The sequence below is a fragment of the Chelonoidis abingdonii genome, chromosome 20 (assembly GCF_003597395.2).
Source record: "Chelonoidis abingdonii isolate Lonesome George chromosome 20, CheloAbing_2.0, whole genome shotgun sequence".
NCBI classification, from domain to species: Eukaryota; Metazoa; Chordata; order Testudines; family Testudinidae; genus Chelonoidis; species Chelonoidis abingdonii.
In genome coordinates this window covers 1918614-1937408 of record NC_133788.1, presented here as the reverse complement: position 1 = coordinate 1937408, position 18795 = coordinate 1918614, and the positions used below count along the sequence as shown (strand labels likewise).

General features: G+C 51.7%; 1 protein-coding gene across 1 annotated transcript in view; it reads right to left on the bottom strand.

The window, feature by feature from the left end:
* RNF43 (ring finger protein 43) overlaps positions 1 to 18795 on the bottom strand; it is a 120138-nt gene that overhangs the window by 40900 nt on the left and 60443 nt on the right. Inside the window, exon 2 of the mRNA XM_032769940.2 lies at positions 12616 to 12738. Within this exon, the coding sequence (XP_032625831.1) occupies positions 12616 to 12738 (123 nt within the window). The remainder of the gene's footprint in view (positions 1 to 12615; positions 12739 to 18795) is intronic.

The window sequence follows — 18795 nt, the reverse complement described above, 5'->3', positions numbered from 1 at the left end:
GTGAAGTCCATCTTTGGGGGAGGGGAGCCCAGAGCCAGTGCTCTGGCCTTCCCCCTGGGCCTGAAGCCAGCCCAGAGTGACTTACTTCCAGCTGTCCAGCCCCCGACACACCTGTTGTCTCTCCTCCAGTCTTTTGTCTCACTTCCTGGGCAAAGTGTCACCTGGTCGCACCCCCCTCCTGGTTCTCAGTTACGAAGGGCATCTGCCATCGCAGCTGGAGCCGCCTCACCTGCCCCCAAGGGTCTCAGCAAAAGTCACACCCCCTATTCCCACCACCTAAGCACTGGTGTAACACACAGGGAAACTGAGGCACACACTGTCTCCATGCAAAACAGTAAGACTCACATAAGCTCACATACAACATAATAAGGAGGAGAACCCCCCTTTGTCACACCTCTCCTCCCTTTGAGACCGAACGGAGTGAGGTTACTTTAGCCAGTGACCTGGCAGCTGAAAAAATATTATCCTGCTAATGACCCCCTCATACCTACTGGTAGGTCCAATCTTACTCTCACCCACATCTTGTTCCACCACCTTGTGCTGTCGTCAGCCACCGCTCACTAACCTTTCTCCCACCCAGACAGCTGAGTGTCTCTGGCTCCTGCATTACCCTGCACCAGGCTTCTCCATGCTGTATTTCAAAGCACAGAATGAGATCTCCAGCCTCCTGGGAACTGAACCCTGGCTGAGTGCAACATGGGCCTCTGGCTCTGAGCACTTGAGCAAACCAAGTGGGATCCCTGGCAAAAGGTGTTGTTGTTGGAGTCTCTGATACATGCAATCATGTGCCAGCAATGCCCCTCTGGCTTGTACATTGGCCAAACCGGACAGTCCCTACGCAAAAGAATAAATGGACACAAATCTGACATCAGGAATCATAAGATTCAAAAACCAGTGGAAGAACACTGCAACCTCTCTGGTCACTCAATAACAGACTTAAAAGTGGCCATTCTTCAACAAAATAGCTTCAAAAACAGACTCCAAGGAGAAACTGCAGAACTGGAATTAATTTGCAAACTGGACAGTATCAAATTAGGCCTGAATAAAGACTGGGAGTGGATGGGTCACTGCAAGAACTAATTTCCTCCTGCTGCTACACCTTCTTGTCAACTGTTTGAAATGAGCCACCTTGATTACATTGGCCTCATTAGCACTACAAAAGCGATTGCCTCCCTTGATATTCACCCCTTCTTGTCAACTGTGGAGAATAGCCCACTTCCGCCTTAATTGTATTGCCTGGTCAGCACTGATCCCCCACTTGGTAAGGCAACTCCCATCTTTTCATGTGCTGTGTATTTATACCTGACTCTGTATTTTCCACTCCATTCATCTGAAGAAGTGGGTTTTAGCTCACAAAAGCTGATGCCCAAATAAATATGTTAGTCTCTAAGCTGCCACAAGGACTCCTCGTTATATGAGAGTCAGTTTATTTCAATGGTTCTTCCTGTGCAAATGTAAAACAATGAGGAATCCAAGGTGTGTCCACACACAGGGCAGACATGGCCACACGTTTTTGCCACAGCCTGCTTTCTTCACTGACGCTTCTCTTTGGCTCTTTCTGTTCTGCTGTTCTCGATGGCTTTAACCACAGACCAAGAGGTCTGCTGCCATTCTGATCTGTCAGCAGCAGCAGCTTCCCATGTATTCGGGTCAACTTAACCAGCTTTCAGAGGGTCCATATATCATTTTTGTTGGCCTCCCAGCATATGTGCGCCCATTCACAACTGTCCATAAGATCTGGCTTTGGGGAGTTGTGTATCGTCCATACATATGAGGTGACCAGCCCAGCAAAGTTGTGTCTGTACGATTAGGGATTCAATGCTAGTGACACAGCACTGGTTCAGGACTTTGATGCATGCTATCCTGTCCAACCACTTCATGTTACAGATGAGATGCAAACAGTGCATATGAAAACTCTCTAGTCGCGCCTGCTTTAGAGTGTCCATGTTTCACAGCCATAGAGAAGAGAGCTTAACACAACTGCACAATAGACACTCATCTTGATGTGAAGTCGAATGCCTTTCACATGCTACAGGTGGAGACTAAGTCGACCATAGGCAGAACTGGCTTTAGAAATGCACTGCGTCATTTCATCATTGATCATAGCAGTATCAGATAAAGTGCTGCCAAGATAGCAAACTTTTCTACAGCATTAAGTAGTGTGTCATCCATTGTGATTTTGGGAGCAGAATACATTTTTGCTAGCGCAAGCTGGTAAAACACTTCAGTTTTCTTGAGACTGATAGAGTCCAAATTGCTTTGCCAGTCTAGATTCCTGGAAAATACCCCAGCAATATGTCACTAGTCAGGGGCTAAAGGACACCCTCTGCTCCAGCCCTTACAAATGGGGCATGCACACATGAGGGGATGCAACACACAGAACTTGGAGGGGGCAGGGAGAATTCAGACATGCGTGAAGGTGGGGGAAGGTCTCACACACACACACATTAACCCTGTTGGGTGGTCTTAGCACTGAGTTCCGTAGGGTTCTGTTGGCATGACAATGTGTCACCAAACAGTAACAGAGACAGACCTTGCTAGGCTGTGCTGCAGTGGGTAGGCTCTGCCTAGACCAAGGCTTCACCCTGCACTTGAGATGTGGTTCCCTGCCTCCATTGCCTGGAGCGTGCATTGCTGACCAAATGGGACATTGCCTCATAATGTGATGTCATCTCTGCTGTCGCTTTACCCCCTATGGTTAGCCTAGACTATCTAGCATATTTTCAAACCAGACCGTCCTTATCCGTGCTAAGGGCAAAATCATATCTCACAATGCGCTGGCTCCACTGTGACTGTCTACACGATTCTGACACTGCTTTGTGTCTCCCAGTTTCCACATCTAGTTTGTGGTCACCTGGTGAGAGCTGGCTTTAACTTCTCATATATCATGCTGGTGAGGGCTCTATTATCGCAATAGTTCTGTGCAGGGAGCTGTACCAGATCAGCTTGCGGGGGGTTGGGATGTGGAATTCCCCAGCTATTGTAGGTTTATAGGTTTTGCTCTGATGTCTTGAACATTTCTGGGCTTTCGGTGGGTGGTTTGTCCACTGGCCAGGAGGGTGGAGTTGTAAAACCGGAAGGTGATGGTACAGGAGGGACAGGGTTCTCATTGGGATGCAAGTTTTGGCCCTCTGCTGCTTTGTGGGTTGGTGAGTGCTTGCTACACAGACTGCACAGCAGGGCTTAAAGTGTGTGCGGGGGAAGGAGACACTGGGATTGCAGATCTGGCAAAAATATCATTTAAAACTCAAGTCAGGTCAGTAAGGGGCATGCTCTCGGCACGATGTTACAAAGCAGCTGCTCCCAGAGTATGCTAGACCTGCCACCTGTCCCAAAAGACTTTGAGCACTGCTGCACTAGCCTCTCTGCTCACTGCACGCAGACTGCACTTCCCCCGAGGAGTGACAGAGCCAGGCCACCAGGGTCAGGAATTAGAGGCCATTGTCCCAGGGACTTTGACACCCCTTGGAGCTGTTCCCTGCCAGCCTCGGAGCGGTCTTTGGCAGAGAAGTAGTTCATGGCTGCCTCTTCTGGAAGGAAGGAAGGAAGGAAGGAGGAAGGAAGGTGAACAAAGTGCAGAGCAGGGATGATCTTACTCACGCGAGATGCTTTGATCTGAGCGTCCTTGGGAGAGCATGTGCAAGCATGTATCTGCCAGAATTGCTACAACAGGCTTCACAATTACAGTGTGTGCCTCTAGCTAAGGGGTCAGAGGTCAGAGCCAGAGCTTCCCAGCTGTAAGATCAAAGGCAGCACTCCTACCCCGCGGCTGCCCTGAGGTAAGAGGCATTCCCCAACCCAAAAGAGGATGTTACACAGAGAGTTCAGCTCCCTCTTCCTCCTGCCAGGCACACATGTCCCTCCCTTGTCTCCTGCTTGGGCTGCAGGGGCTCTGGAGAGCAGGGCTAGGAGAAAGGTTGGGAACTAAGGTGGCAAATCCGAGGCCAGGGGATTAGGGTTGAGGGCTGAGGATCAGAGAAGGGATTGAGAGCTCTAAGGTTTGGTAGAACCAGATTGGGAAACTGGGCGGTGGAATAAGAGGCTCAGAGCAGGCTCTGGATCAGGGAGCAGAGTCATCAAAGGATCCTCAAAGTTTGCCAGGACCTGGGACAAACAGGACTTTCAGGTAGTGAATGCCACCCAGTGGGAACCAGTCAGCATGCGCCGGACAGCAATCGCTTTTACAAAGATTTTCTCCTGTTGAAGACAGAGGAGATGGAAGAAGCAAGCAACCGGAGCTGGGCAAATGATTCTTGACAAATAGCTTCTCTGCAAAGGTGATTGCTGGGAATTTGTTTGTTATTCAAAATCGTTTGACAAATCTTTGCTGCAAACTCTTAGGCCAATGGGCTTCTCACAAATCATTGGCTGCAGCCTGTTGTTGGAGGGCTGGCAGTTTGTTAGCCGGGCCATGTGATTGGTCCCTTCGGCCACATTCCATTGGTGGTTTCCATGACAGAATGGCCTGATTTCTAGTCACTTTGGATGCAAATCCATACTGGCAGGAATAGCCCTGAACTTCTGACTTTCTGTAGCCATCCTTGGAACAAAAACTCACCCACCATCACAGAAGAGAAACACACAAGACTGGCTGCAAACACAAGTGCAGCAAAGGGGCAGGTGAATAATTCCTCACAGTATCTGCCCAACACTTCAATTAACTCTCCCTGTGCATCTTAATCACCCTGGCTATTGATTTTCAGGTTTGGATGCCTCATTACTGGAAGGAGTTCAGAGAAGAGCAGCGGGAGGGATCAAGTGGCTGGAAGGAGTGACTCACAGGGCAAGACTGAAAGAGCTGATTGTGTATTGCTTGGCTGGGTGACAGCAAGGGTGGAGGTTATGATAACACTTTACAAAGGCCTATTCTTATCATCATTTATATAGTGCTGCAATTATATCTGCAACGCGCCACCACAGGAAACAAAAGCGAGAGCCCCTTCCTCAGACAGCAGGAGCTGGTACATACAAAATACCCCAGCACCGACTCCAGGCTTCCCGCTTCCCAGCACAAGGAGTCCCAAGGAGAGAGAGGAGGTGTGTTGAATACAGAGCAGGAGGCTGCTCCACCAGCGGCATGCAGGGAGTCTACATCTGGCATGAAGGGGAAGAGAGCGATCAAGACTGAAGCTTGGGAGGACTATAGAGCAGGGAGATGTGTGGACAGCACTGTGGGGTGGAGTTGGGCAGAGCCTGCTGGCTGAGTGCTCGGCCCTGATGTGGAAGCCAGCGAAGGGCCTGAGGATGCTGTGGAGGCACAGCCTGAGTGGTGCACAGAGATGTGACCTCTGCCAGCAGAGTGAAAGGGGTGAGGAACTAAAACCTCATTTACTGAGCGCTGCTGTGGACGCATCTGCCCATACAACAGGGCTGAGCTACGCTTGTCGTCGGGCTTCTTTGGTTCAGGGCCCCACGTTGTGGGAGCCCTTGTCACTGACAAGTGCCAGGAGTGAGGTTTCAGACCTGCACAGGGAGAGTGGGATGATGTTTGTCACAGTCATGTTAACTGGTCAACAGGCAAAGTCCAGCCCTAGTCAAATCCAGTCCTGAAAGCAAAATGTAGCCCCCAAATGGGGTGGTGCCCCTGGAGAAGAGTCATTCACTGTGGCCCCCATGGGCTCCAACAGAAGCCAGCAGGGCTGACGTCCCCTGGCAGCAGGCAGGAAGGGGAGGGGGCTATGACCCCCCCAGTCACCCTGGCAGCCCCCCCCCCCCCCCCCCCCCCCAACCAGTGGGAGACCACAGCAATCCCCAGCAGCCAATGAGAGGGCAGAAGCCAGCCAGGCAGACAAGTGCCGGGAAAGCTAAAGGAGGCGCAAATGGCTGAGTGTTACAGGGGGTCTCCTGGCCCGCTGCTGGCCAGCACAGCGCTCCAGGCCCCGCACCTGGCCTGTCTGTAACGCTGGCCTGCAGACCGGCCTCAGGCAGGACAATCCACTTCTCCTGCCACAGCCTACCAGCCCTAGGACACAGCCCAGCTCTCCAGCCACCGCCTGCAGCCACAGCGGCTTGGGATTTGGATCCAGAGACCAGACCTGCCTGCAACTGAGCCCGCAGGTTCCAAGCTTTACAGACTGTCAGTGCTGTTCAGGGAGGGAGTGGGTGGCTAGTCCCTCTCCAGCGATCCGCGGGGAGGGCCTTCTGGCCTGCACAGCTCTCCTGACTGCTCAGCCAGAAAAGGCACCTGCGTGAGTCCCCTGCAGTAGTTAGATCGGTCGTTAGGGCTTAATCTTGCACCCAGAAAGTACATGGCATCTGCAACAGGACAATTCCTGCACTGCCAGGTCCCTGGATGATCAAGTGTGTTTCTAACGCAGGGCTGGTGCAAGGCAGTTTTGTACTCTAGGCGCAGGGCCGGTGCTACCATTTAGGCAGCCTAGGCAATCACCTAGGGTGCCAGAATTTTTGGTGGGCTGCGTTTTGGCGGAGGGGGCGGCAGGCGGTTCCGGTGGAGCTGCCGCAGTGGTGCCTGCGGAGGGTCCGCCGGTCCGCGGCTCCGGTGGAGCTGCTGCAGTGGTGCCTGTGGACGCTCAGCTGCTCAGCACGGCTCTGGTGGACCGCCTGCAGGCACGACTGCGGCAGCTCCACCGGAGCCATGGGACCAGTGCGCGGGGCGGCGAAATTGCCGCCCGCCTAGGGCGTTCAAACGCCTAGCGCCGGTCCTGCCTAGGCAAAACTTTGCACAACCTCCCACCAGCTAACCCTGTCCACCTGCCCCACCCACCTGAGGAGCCCCCCATGGCAGCTAACCCCCACCACCACCAGGGAGCCCCCCCTCCACGGCAGCTAAACCGGCCCGGGGAGCCCACCCCAGCTCTCCTCCGCTAAGCATGCCAGTGCCGCTCTAATTCTCCTCCCCTCCCAGGCTTGAGCAGACTTAGAGCGGGGACTGTGTGCTCAGCGGAGGAGGCAGAGTGGAGGTGATCTGGGGTGGGGAGTATTTCCCCTGTGTGCCCCCCCCCTTACTGCGGGTGGCCCTCCCCACGCCCTCCCCTCAGCTCACCTCCACTCCACCTCCCCGCCTGAGCAGGCTTTTAGGTGCCCTCAATGGCCACCTAGTTTGCCTAAGTGGTTGCACCGGCCCTGTTCTAACAGCATTTCCTCCCAGGCCTGCAGCATGTCCCCATCTGCAGCCCCAGGTACCTGGGACGTGGGAGTCAGACAGAGCAGAGGGGGAGACGCTGGTGGGTAGGAACACTGGGGTGGGTGTGGTCACGTGACCTAGTGCCCTTGCCAGCATCACGTTCAGTAATTAACAAGCATTATTGAGACAGCTCATCAGTTAAATCCATTAATATTGTACTGACTGTATATTTCTCTGCAGTCAGAGCCTGATATATCGTTCCTAGTTATTGTCTTTAACCTGTTTGCTTGTGAGAGTTTGAATTATTTGTGAGTCAAGTGTGGTAGTCACGGCCTTACTGTGGGTAGCCCCTCGTCTCACTGTAGGCCCAGCTAAGCTGCTTTATTCTTAGCACCCCAGGAGGAGGAGTCGGGCACCTCCCAGCAGCACCATGAGATGAGCCCAAGTGACAGAAACGACTGGAGGTCCCCGCTCCTGTTTTCCCATCAGACAGGCACTAAGCCAGCGCCAGAAGGGGACTTACAGAAACAGTGTTTGCAACCAATGCGAATGAGTATACGCTGGGCACTGCACTTACCCCGAGAGCTAGTCACGGTAGAGAAAGCAGAGTTGCATTTGCTTCAGGAATGTTATCACCGTGACACAGACAGAAAGGATCAGTAAGGGGACAGGAGGAATGAGTACGTTACTGGGCAGTGCCACATTGCTGAACTTGCCTGTTCAGTCATTCCCCACCTGATCGCTGTGCGCCCATCCAAAGGCTCAGCAAAAGCCAGTGCTATGGGCACAGCCCTTACCTAGGGGAACTGATTTCAACTTCCAAAGGAAGCGTTCACCTGATGTGAGAGACTGTACTGCAGCTTTCATTCTCTGTGCCTTGCAGACATTGCTGAGTTCAGCCTTCCACTGCCGGGCAGGTAAGGCACTGCTGTGACCCCCTTACACAGATGGGAACTAAGGCACAGAGGATTACGGCCAGAATGGTCAGAACTGCTCAGCACCCACAACAGGGACAGATTTTCACAAAGGCTCAGCACATCGTTCTCTTAAGGCAAAATTTTCACAAGTGTCGCAATGGGAGCTGCTGGGTGTTCAACACTTTTTAAAATCTTTTTATTTAGGTGCCTAAATGGGAGCTGGGCACTTCACATTCCAGGTCCGGCCATGGGTGCTGCCCACTTCAATATGGCTCTAAATGCATTTAAAATGCAGTTCCATGCAAGTTCCCCAAAGTCCCACAGAAAGGCTATGCCAGAGCCAGCAACAGAACGCTGATCTGTTGCTAAGGCAGTCAAGCGATTGACAAAATTAATCGCGATTAATCGCACTGTTAAACAATAGAATTCCATTTATTTAAATAGTTTTGGATGTTTTCTACATTTTAAAATATATTGATTTCAGTTACAACACAGAATACAAAGGGTCCAGTGCTCACTATATCTTTTTATTACAACTATTTGCACTGTAAAAAATAAAATAGTATTTTTCAATTCACCCAAGACAAGTACAGTCATGCAATCTCTTTACCATGAAAGTTGAACTTACAAATGTAGAATTATGTACAGAAAAAACTGCACTCAAAAATAAAACAATGTAAAAATTTAGAGCGTACAAGTCCACTCAGTTCTACTTCTTGTTCAGTCAATTACTCAGACTAACAAGTTTGTTGACATTTACAGAGATAAAGCTGCCCACTTCTTGTTTACAATGTCACCTGAACGTGAGAACAGGCGTACTCATGGCACTGCTGTAGCCAGTATTGCAAGATATTTACATACCAGATATGCTAAAGATTCGTGTCCTTTCATGCGTCAACCACCATTCTAGGGGACAGGTGTCCATGCTGATGACAGGTTCGGCTCAATAACAATCCAAAGCAGTGCAGACCAACACATGTTCATTTTCATCTTCTGAGTCAGATGCCACCAACAAAAGGTTGATTTTGTTTTTTGGTGGTTTGGGTTCTGTAGTTCCCGCATTGGACTGTTGCTCTTTTAAGACTTCTGAAAGCATGCTCCACACCTTGTCCCTTTCAGATTTTGGAAGGCACTTCAGATTCTTAATCCTTGGGTTGAGTGCTATAGCTATCTTTAGAAATCTCACATTGGTACTTTCTTTGCATTTTGTCAAATCTGCAGTGAAAGTTCTTAAAATGAACAACATGCTGAGTCATCATCCAAGACTGCTATAACATGAAATATATGGCAGAATGCAGGTAAAACAGAACAGGGTACATACAATTTCCCCCCCCCCCAAGGGGTTCAGTCACAAATTTAATTAACGCATTTTTTTTTTTTTAACAAGCGTCACCAGCATGGAAGCATGTCCTCTGGAATAGTGTCTGAAGCATGAAGGGGCATACAAATGTTTGGCATATCTCGCACGTAAATACCTTGCAATGCCGGCTACAAAAGTGCCATGCAAACACCTGTTCTCACTTTCTGGCGACATTGTAAGTAAGAAGAGGGCAGCAGCATCTACTGTAAATGTAAACAAACTTGTTTGAGCAATTGGCAGAACAAGAAGTAGGACTGAGTGGACTTGTAGGCTCTGAAGTTTTAAATTGTTTTGTTTTTGAGTGCAGTTATGTAACAAAAAAAATTGACATTTGTAAGTTGCACTTTCACGATAAAGAGATTGCACTACAATATTTGTGTGAGGTGTATTAAAAACACTAAGTCTTTTGTTTATCATTTTTACAGTGCAAACAGTATAATAAAAATACATTGATTTCAGTTACACCACAGAATACAATTTACATGAAAATGTAGACAAACATCCAGCCCAGAGTCCCATGCCTGAGAGGGCCTGAAGCCTGGAGTCCCATCCCCCCTGGGGGTCACAATTTTTCTAGGCAGGGAGGTAATGATTTTTTTTTTTTATGTCCAAAGTGGGTTGGCAGCACACAAAGGTTGAGAAACCCTGATTTAAAGTATAAGTCACAAACTAGTACAGAGAAAAGACTAGCCCAGTGCTCTAGAGCAGCGGTTCTCAAACTTTTCCAACCCGAGGACCCTCATTTTGATTTTTAAAAAATTGTGGGGACCCCCCAAAACCCCCCGCTCAGCCCCTGCCCCACCCCTTCTCCAAAGCCCCACCCCTGTTCACTCTATCCCCTCTATTCTCTACTCCCTCCATTGCTCGGTCTCCCCCACCCTCACTCACTTTCATCAGGCTGGGGCAGGGGATTGGGATGCAGGAGGGGGTGTGGGCTCCAGGAGGGAGTTTGGGTGTGGAAGGGGGTTCAGGGTGCAGGCTCTGGGAGGGAGCTTGGGCATGGGGTTCAGGCCCTGGTTTGAGGCAGAGGATTAGGGTGCAAAAGGGGGTGAGGGGTGCAGGCTCTGACTAGGCGGTGCTTTCCTTGGGCAGCTCCCGAAAGCAACTGGCACATCCCTCTGGCAGCAGCTCCTAGGTGGGGGGGTCAGGGGGTCTCTGTGTGCTGCCCTGGCCCACAGGCACCACCCCCACAGCTCCCATTGGCCGCAGTTCCTGGCCAGCGGGAGCTGCAGAGTCGACACTCGGGCTGGGGGCAGCATGCGGAGACCCCCTGCTTTCCCCCGCAGGGGCCACAGGGAGGGATGTGCTGGCCACTTCTGGAAGCGGTGCAGGGCCAGGGCAGGCAGGGAGCTTGCCTTAGCCCTGCTCCACCACAGGAGTTTTAGTGTGCAGGAGGTGTTGGGAGGGAGGGGGAGGAGATGGGGAGGACAGGGGAGGAGTTGATCAGCAGGGCCTGCAGACCCCAGTTTGAGAAGCGCTGCTCTAGAGCCTTCCAGGGACACTGCTCACTAGCAGAAGAGGGATCCAGGATGATGGACATTTGCCCTGTGTAAACTGGGGGCAGAAAAAAAATCTGTTACATTCTCCTCTGTTGCAAAGAGCCATCACATTACTTGCACTAACTGGACATAGGACTTGGCTGCCACAACTTGCATCACTTACCAGTGTGGGGCTTCCTTCTATCCTAGATAGCTTTGGTCACGGAACCTCTGAGCCCTGCCTGGACAGAATCAGCAAGCAGGAAGCATTGGTCCTGACCCCTCCGAGCGCTGAGATGCCTGCTCAGTCCCACTGAAGCCAAGAGGTATTCTCTGCACGGCTACAAGATATTCAGTGCCTAGTGGCAAAGGACCCACTGAAAGAGGCCAAGCAGGAAAGAAAAGGGGCAGCACCCAACTCCTCAGCTGAGCATGTGAGGAGCAGAAACGCGTAATTCCCCCTCTCACAGCGGAGATCATAACAGACATTAATCATTGAGGACAGTAAAAAGAAAAAAAAACAGGCTATAAACATCAGAGGCCCAGTGCTGCTGACAGTACCTTACTCCAGTGAAATCAGAGGGGCGCCTCGGTGACTATGGTATAGCCTCATGGGGGTGGGGACAGGACTGGGCCCATAATGGCTGAGAAATAAGTTGCTAAACAGAGCCCCTCCCACAACGGAAACAGTCCATTCTGAGGTTGCAAAAGACACTTGTCAAAATAGGCTGTCTCTACATTGCAAGCTCTCTGTGCCAGCCCTTCCTTTCACTCACCTTGGAAAGCTCGCCTGCGATGCTGCGCACAAGTGTGAAATTAGAATAAATTCCATCTAAAAAACGCAGTGAGGAGGCTGTCAAGGTTCCAGGCAGAACCACTGACAATGCTGCCATAAAGCTCTGTGTTCTGCCTTAACGCTGCCCTCTCGTGCATACGCTGGATTCAGAGTTTAAAGCCGGAGGGGACCACTAATGCATGTGGTCTGATCTCCTGCCTAGCACAGGCCATCATGTTTCACCCCCTTGCCCCTGGATAGGGCCCAATCATGTGTGTTTGGCTGAAGCATCTTCCAGAAAGGTGCCCAGTTTGGATTTGAAGACACCAACAAACAGAATCCACCACTTCCTTCCCAAGTTGGTTCCACCAGTTAGTCCCCCTTGTTGTTACGTATTTGTGCCTTATTTCCAACTTGGATTTGTCTGGCTTTAACAAGTCTTGCTCTGCCTTCCTCTGCTAAAGAATCCCAATACCAGCTTTCATTACAGGGCCACAGATTATGTTTTCCAGAGGATCTTGCCTCATTCAGTGCACAGGATAAATGGTGCAAAATACAACCCTTGTGCTGCCAAGTGTGGCCCTAGTACCTGTGGCTGACGTCTGTTGGGCACACAACTGACTGGAGCGGCAGGAGAGCACACAGCATGTGTGAAAGGGTTGCAGTGGCTGGGGAGTTGGTAAGCGGTGGATAGGAGCAGGGTTTTCTTGTGATGCTGGCTAAGGGTCACCTGTCCCGAAGAACCAAGGCTCAGATTATGAAAACGTTACACTGTTTACAAGGCTGTTCGATTTCAAGTGCTATGAAGTTTGGATACCAGGGCCAGCTGGGCTCCCACGTGCAGGAACACACTGGCTCAGAGCCCCTCCAGTGGGAGCAGAAACCAGGTCAGTCCTCCTGCCAAGGGAACAGAGACCCCTCCTGCATTCCTCTTTATTTCTGCCTGTCCCTTTAGTCCCCATGGCCCAGGCCATTTCCGTTCAGCGCGTTCATGCACATACCTTGTTGGCCAACGACAGGCAGGGATGCAGATCTCGATCGGGCCGCTCGAGTTTGACAATCGTGACAAAGCCAGAGCCGGTGTGCTCGTCCTCACTGGTGTTACACAGAGACAGCGGGTGGAACTGTGGGCACAAAGGAGGAGGGACCTCAGATCTCATTGAGCACAATGGCTGTGTCAGTTTTATTTTAACCAGTGTCCATCCTGCTAGTGTCTAGGTATGTGCGGGATCTCTGAGCCGACATGCAAGGAGCTGAGCAGGGTCAGGTTATTGGTCCAGTGACCAGGTGGGATTTACACCAGTGGCCAGCAGGCTCAGGCAGGTCTGCCCCGAGAATGCCGTACCCCTGCCCACAACCAGTGTCTCAGCCATCGAGACAGCATATGGGGAGAGAGTCTCCATCAGCCAGGAGCCTAGCCCAGGGCGGGTGCAGGTGCCTTTGCAGATCAGGTCTCACTTAGAAACTCCATCACAAAGCAGCAAACTCTAGTGCATTGTCCAGTACAGCAAGAGCTGGGCTAATGAAGCCTGAGGTAGGGCAGGAGCCTGCTGCTCTTTAAGCTTTGCACTCACTAACCAGCCTTTGCTGTTTGGCTGGAGTTGGAGGCAATGTTTCTTAAGGGGGGTGAGTGCCCAAGAGCGGCGGGGGGGGCGGGGGGATCAGTAGAAAAACACAGGTTACCATGCCCTGGTGAGTCAGCTCAAGGGGTCCCAGCAGGAACTGGAACGTCCGGCTCAATCCCCTACAGGCAGCACATGGTCCGATCAGAAACGTTCATCTAAAGGTCCCAACATGCTTTGCCACTCTCAGTTCTTCCAACCACCCAGGTCGCTATCATCACCCCCACGTTACAGAGGCAGGTAGGGGCTTGTCCAAAGTCAGAGTCACTGGCAGAGCCAAGGGTAGATCCCAGGAGTCCTGACGGCTGGTTCCCCCTACTTTGACCACTAGACCACTCTGCCTCCATGCAATTTTAGTCACATGCGCCAGGACAGTTACAAACAGTTAATCTAAGAGGCGGCCTCCCTCCCTCCCCAGGTCCTGGGCCTAAAGCCACACAGAGCACATGTATAAAGCCAAATTGCCTTTGGGCTCGCAACCATGTCAGTCACTGAGGCAAAACCATTAGAGACCCACTAGGACCAACTCCATCCCCGATATGCAAACTGCAGCTACATACAACTCCCCGGTGCAGCACTGGTGCCTCCATGGCTTGTGGGCTCCCACCTGCATAATGGCCACAGAAATCCAGTGTTTGTTATCCAGCCGGGGAGAACAGGGACACGAAGGGGATGTAAGGAACAGAAGGGCACCGCTGGAACTTCTGGGGCAGGCACAGCTGCATGTGTTCTGGAGCCAATGCACACCAGCCTATTGTCCGAGATGCACATCCTGCCTCTTGCCTGGCCAGTTATACACGACAGGGGTCTGTTTCCCACCTCAAACTCGCTGCACCACCCTGTGTGTGTCTGGTATCCAGCCAGGCCACCCAGAGCTCTCATGTTCCTGTCTGGCCACCTGTGAATCAAGCCATTTTTTCTCATAGTGACATCCCAGGAGGGCTCTTCTCAGGTCACTGTGTTGCTGAGAGTAGAAAGGAAGGATGGTCTTGTGGTACAGAAATTGGCTAAATTCAATCCTTTGCTTTCCTACACCTTCCCATGACCTTGGGCAAGCAAATCTCTCTCTCTGCACCTCAGCTCCCTGTCTGCAAGTCCTGCTCCATCCCCAGGTGTTGTGTGGGTAAATTATTGTGTGAGAGGTGCTTAGATGTTAGGAAATAAGAAAAGTGTCTAAATACGTAGGACACTGGAGAATAAAAGCTTTTTTAGCACACTAAGGCATCAGAGTACAGGAAATAAGTGAGAGTTCAGTGAATGAACCACAAAGAATGAGGATGATTATGAATTTGGGCAAGATTTTCATACCTGAGGGAGGGTTGCCAACCCTCCAGGATTGTCCTGGAGTGTCCAGGAATTGAAAAGATTCATCTTTAATTAAAGATTGTGTCATGTGATAAAACCTCCAGGAATACATCCAACCAAAATTGGCAACCCTACCTGGAGTGTCAATATAGCTGCATGCAAAGGTGGCTTGTGTGATCCACAGCAAATTCTGCTGCAAGAGCCTTGCCTTCTGTGGCATTCAGTGCTGCAGCTTCTGCAAACTTAAAAGTAGGAGGATGCAGCAGGGTACAGGGCCAGGATTCAACCAGCCAGCTGGGAGAGGGTGCCCAGCACAGACACTGCCTCTCTGACATGCATGATACAAGCCCTCATGCAGGGGGCGTATTGGGGGTGGAACTAGAGGCAAAGTGGTGGCAGCATAGACAGTACATGCTCTACTCTGGCCAGAGAAGTTGCCATAACTTGCAGCCTGCCTGATGGCCATTGATTTCTGAGCCTTTAGGTCAGTGGTTTTCAAACTTTTTTTCTGGGGACCCAGTTGAAGAAAATTGTTGATGCCCATGACGCAATGTAGCTGGGACTGAGGGGTTCAGAGTGTGGGAGGGGGCTCTGGGCTAGGGATTCAGGCTCTGGGGTGGGGCCAGGGATGAGGGGTTTGGGGTACAGGAAGGGGTTCTGGGGTACAGGAAGGGGTTCTGGGTTGGAGGGCTCAAGGCTGGGGCAGGGGATTGGGGTGCGGATTTACCTCCAGTGGCTCCTGGTCAGCGGCACACCCGGGGTACAATGCCGGCTTCCACCTGTCCTGGCACCGCAGATTGTGCTTTGCCCGAGAAGTGGCCAGCAGCAAGTCCAGCTCCTAGGCAGAGTCATGCAAGCGGCTTTGCACGACTCTCACTATAGGCACAGCCCCCACCCCCCAGTTCCCCAGAGCCGGTGCTCTATTTGGGGGCAGCGTGTGGAGCCCTGTGGCCCCCCCTGCCTAGAAGCTGGACCCACTGCTGGCTGCTTCCGGGGTACAGCGCGGTGTCGAAACAGGTAGGCACTAGCCTGTCTTAGCTAGGCAGCACCACCGATGGGACGTCTAACATCCTGGTCAGCGGTGCTGACCAGAGCAACCCAGTGCCTGACATGCTGCACCCCAGTATGGGGTCACAACTGAAGTTTGAAAAAACACTGCGTTAGGTTACACCAAGATCATTTTCAAGCTTTTCTTGGCAACCAGGAGGGCCGCTAGAAATGTACTTTTTAATGAAAGCTGAGATTCCCACATAATTAACCAACTTTAGATCTTGGGCCTTTAAGCAGAATACCAAATACTGTGAGACTCACAAAACAAAAGAGTCACCGGAGTTGGCAACACTGGGGACATAATAAAAAGATGTAATAATTAATGATGTAGAGATGATAGATTAAGAGCACATAACGAGAACAAGGGGGACTTTCGATAATATTGAAAGGCAGCAAATTCAAAACTGAGAAAAGGAAATACTTTTTCACACAATACATAGTTAAACTGTGGAACTCACTGCCACAGGAAGTTATTGAAGCCAAGAATTTAGCATGATTCAAAGGACTAGATGTGTATCTGTATTACAAGAGCATTCAGAGTCAAAATAGTTAATGCTAAAAGAAGCGTTTTGGAAGAAAGAGAACCCCAGGAGATAAACCCTTCTGGTTCAGGGCTGATGCCGATCTCTGACTTTGAGGGATCAGGATGACACATTCATAGGTACAGAGTATTCCGCAGCTGATACTGTGGGGTTTCTGCGGCTTCCTCTGAAGCACGGTGCTGGCCATTCTCAGACAAAGGCCCTGGACTAGATGGACCTCAGTTGTGAGGCAGGCTTGGAATTCCTATGTTCCTACAAAATGGGAGTAAGATTTTGCCAGCGGAGAAAATTCCTAGAGTAAGGAAACAAGGGATGAAAAATAAGAGAAACTGTGAGCATCTACTGCAGCCCACAAAACTGGCGGAGAAAGAACAAAGCCGACCTGCACCAGCTCGCCCAGTGCAGCAATCTCTGTTGTGATCCATGAGCACAGCAGAATGAAACCAGCATCCCTGCCACCCCAAACTCTGGAAGAACATGATGAAAGCCAACTAGATAATGCAAAGGAAGTAAACGACCCCTAACTTACACTTCTCCCAATGGAGATCTCTCAATCCCCTCCCTGCCCACACCTCCCAGAGACCTCCTATCCCAGCCAGGGCTAGTTCACTCCCCCAGGGCTTTGCCTTCCTCTCCCGCCCATGTTAAGGATACAAACAAACCATTTTTGATTGACAATTTAATTATTTGCTCCCAGAAAACTAGCCAATGCATTCGATTGGTTTCCCGTGCTGCCACGTGACTCATCATCCCTCCTCTCCAGGTCACCCTCCTCATGGCATCCTCCCCCTCCTCCACCACAGGGCTCTTTGGCCCCCACTCAATGCCCTGCAGAACACCGCTCCATTGACTTACTGGCTTTGCTCTCTTTTCACCTGCCCCTCTGCCAGCCTGGAATGCCCACTTGTCATGTTTCCTTACGCCAGGCCCTGAGCTTGCCGGAGGGGCTATGTCTGTACTGCACCCAGTATGACGGTCCCACTCTGACAGCTTCCCTCAGTCAATCATCATCATCTGGGCTGCCCAGAGAATTACCTAAAGCCGCACACAGCCAGGACCCCTGGGTGCGATGCTACAGCACTCAGACAGGTAAAGGGCTGGAATGTGGGGGACCCCTCTGACAGGCTCAGGAGGAGGGGAGTTTCATAGGGCTCAGTATTGAGACAGGCCCATTAAATCATTAATAAAATTTGTACAAAGAAGCTACCTTCATTTCTAGGTGACTTTGAGACTGGCGGGGGGTAGGGTGCCAAGGGCACTGTGGTGATGGGGTACATGAACCAGCTATGAAAGGTAAAATACCTGCAGCAGAGGTTTTCAAACTGTGGGACATGTCCCCTTCCAGGCCGTGGAGGAACATTCAGGGGGGCGAGTGGCGATGCCAGGCGACTCATGCCAGGCTCATATGGTGGTGCCGAGGCCAGCTCCCATGGGGGGCAGGGAGGGGGTGACACCTCCACCCCCTGACTCACCTCAGCATTCAGGACAGGGCCTTGGGCCTCCCAGATCCTAAACCTGCTGGGCTGCCAGCACTGATTCAGGAAGCCCAGAGGCCTGCTTGTTTGTGTCCCAACCCTCCTTGGCCTGGATGGGCCCAGCCCCGGGGAAGGAACAGCACAGGCTTAGTAAGAGCCAAGCCAAACTGTCTCTTGCCATTGACAGAGGTGGCTGTGGGGGGGCTCCCTGAGCAGGAGCATTGCCAGGGGAGGCCTACAGTCCCTTTGCACTGGGCTACTGTGCAGTGAGGGTTTCCCCACTCGGTGTTGAGCTCTGTAAGCTCCACATGCACTAATCACCCCCACCCCAGACTAGATGGGGCTGGGCCTATCCCCAGAGCGCTGGCCCTCACTCTGTTTCTTTTGGGACGTAGGGAGCACAAGCCCTTCAGGCCTCTGTGATACCCTTGTTCAGGCCAGGAGGGGCCCAGCCCAACTGCTGCACTGGGCCTGGTGATGCTGGCAAGGGCCAGAAAACCAACTATGACCCTAGGAAATGCAGAGGATCGTCCCCAAGGCTGGTGGGGCCTTGGGAACAGAATGCTGGGGGGAGAGGCCTGGAGTGCCTCTCTTCCCTGAGGGCAAGCAGCCAACCTCTTGACTGACTCAGCCCTAAGGGACAGCAGCAACCTGGCTTCCAGGGCAGGGGGTGGTGGGGGCTGCTGGAGTCCAGCACTCTGCTGTGTGGCTCAGTGACTATCACTGCAGTGCTTGTATGGCCCATTGTTATGGGAGTCCCCTGGGGCCTTGCACCATGTGCCTTTGACTGGAGCAGGAGGGGATTGCGCTTTCACCCCTGGCGCCCTTCCATTAGTGTTCCCTGTCCCCACCAGGCCTGATCTGTTCTTCCAGCCCCTAGCTCCTGGGTGCTGTAGCATGCAGGTGTTTCCATAACCCACCTGGGCCAAGAGCCACATGGCTGCTTTGTTACCAGTGCAGCAAAAAAAACACTGGGCGGTTCCACCATGGGCTGGAGCTATTAGCAGGATCCCAGCTATCCTGGACATGCTCAGATCTGATCACTGAAACCATTGCACTTATCTGGCCCATTCTCTGGAACCTAATGGAACACGAAGGGCCCTGAAAATTGAGCCGCCACGTCCATCCCTGGGCCTGGGGGCTGACGCAGTTTATGTGCGAGCTAGAGAGAACTCCAGGGGAGGTTC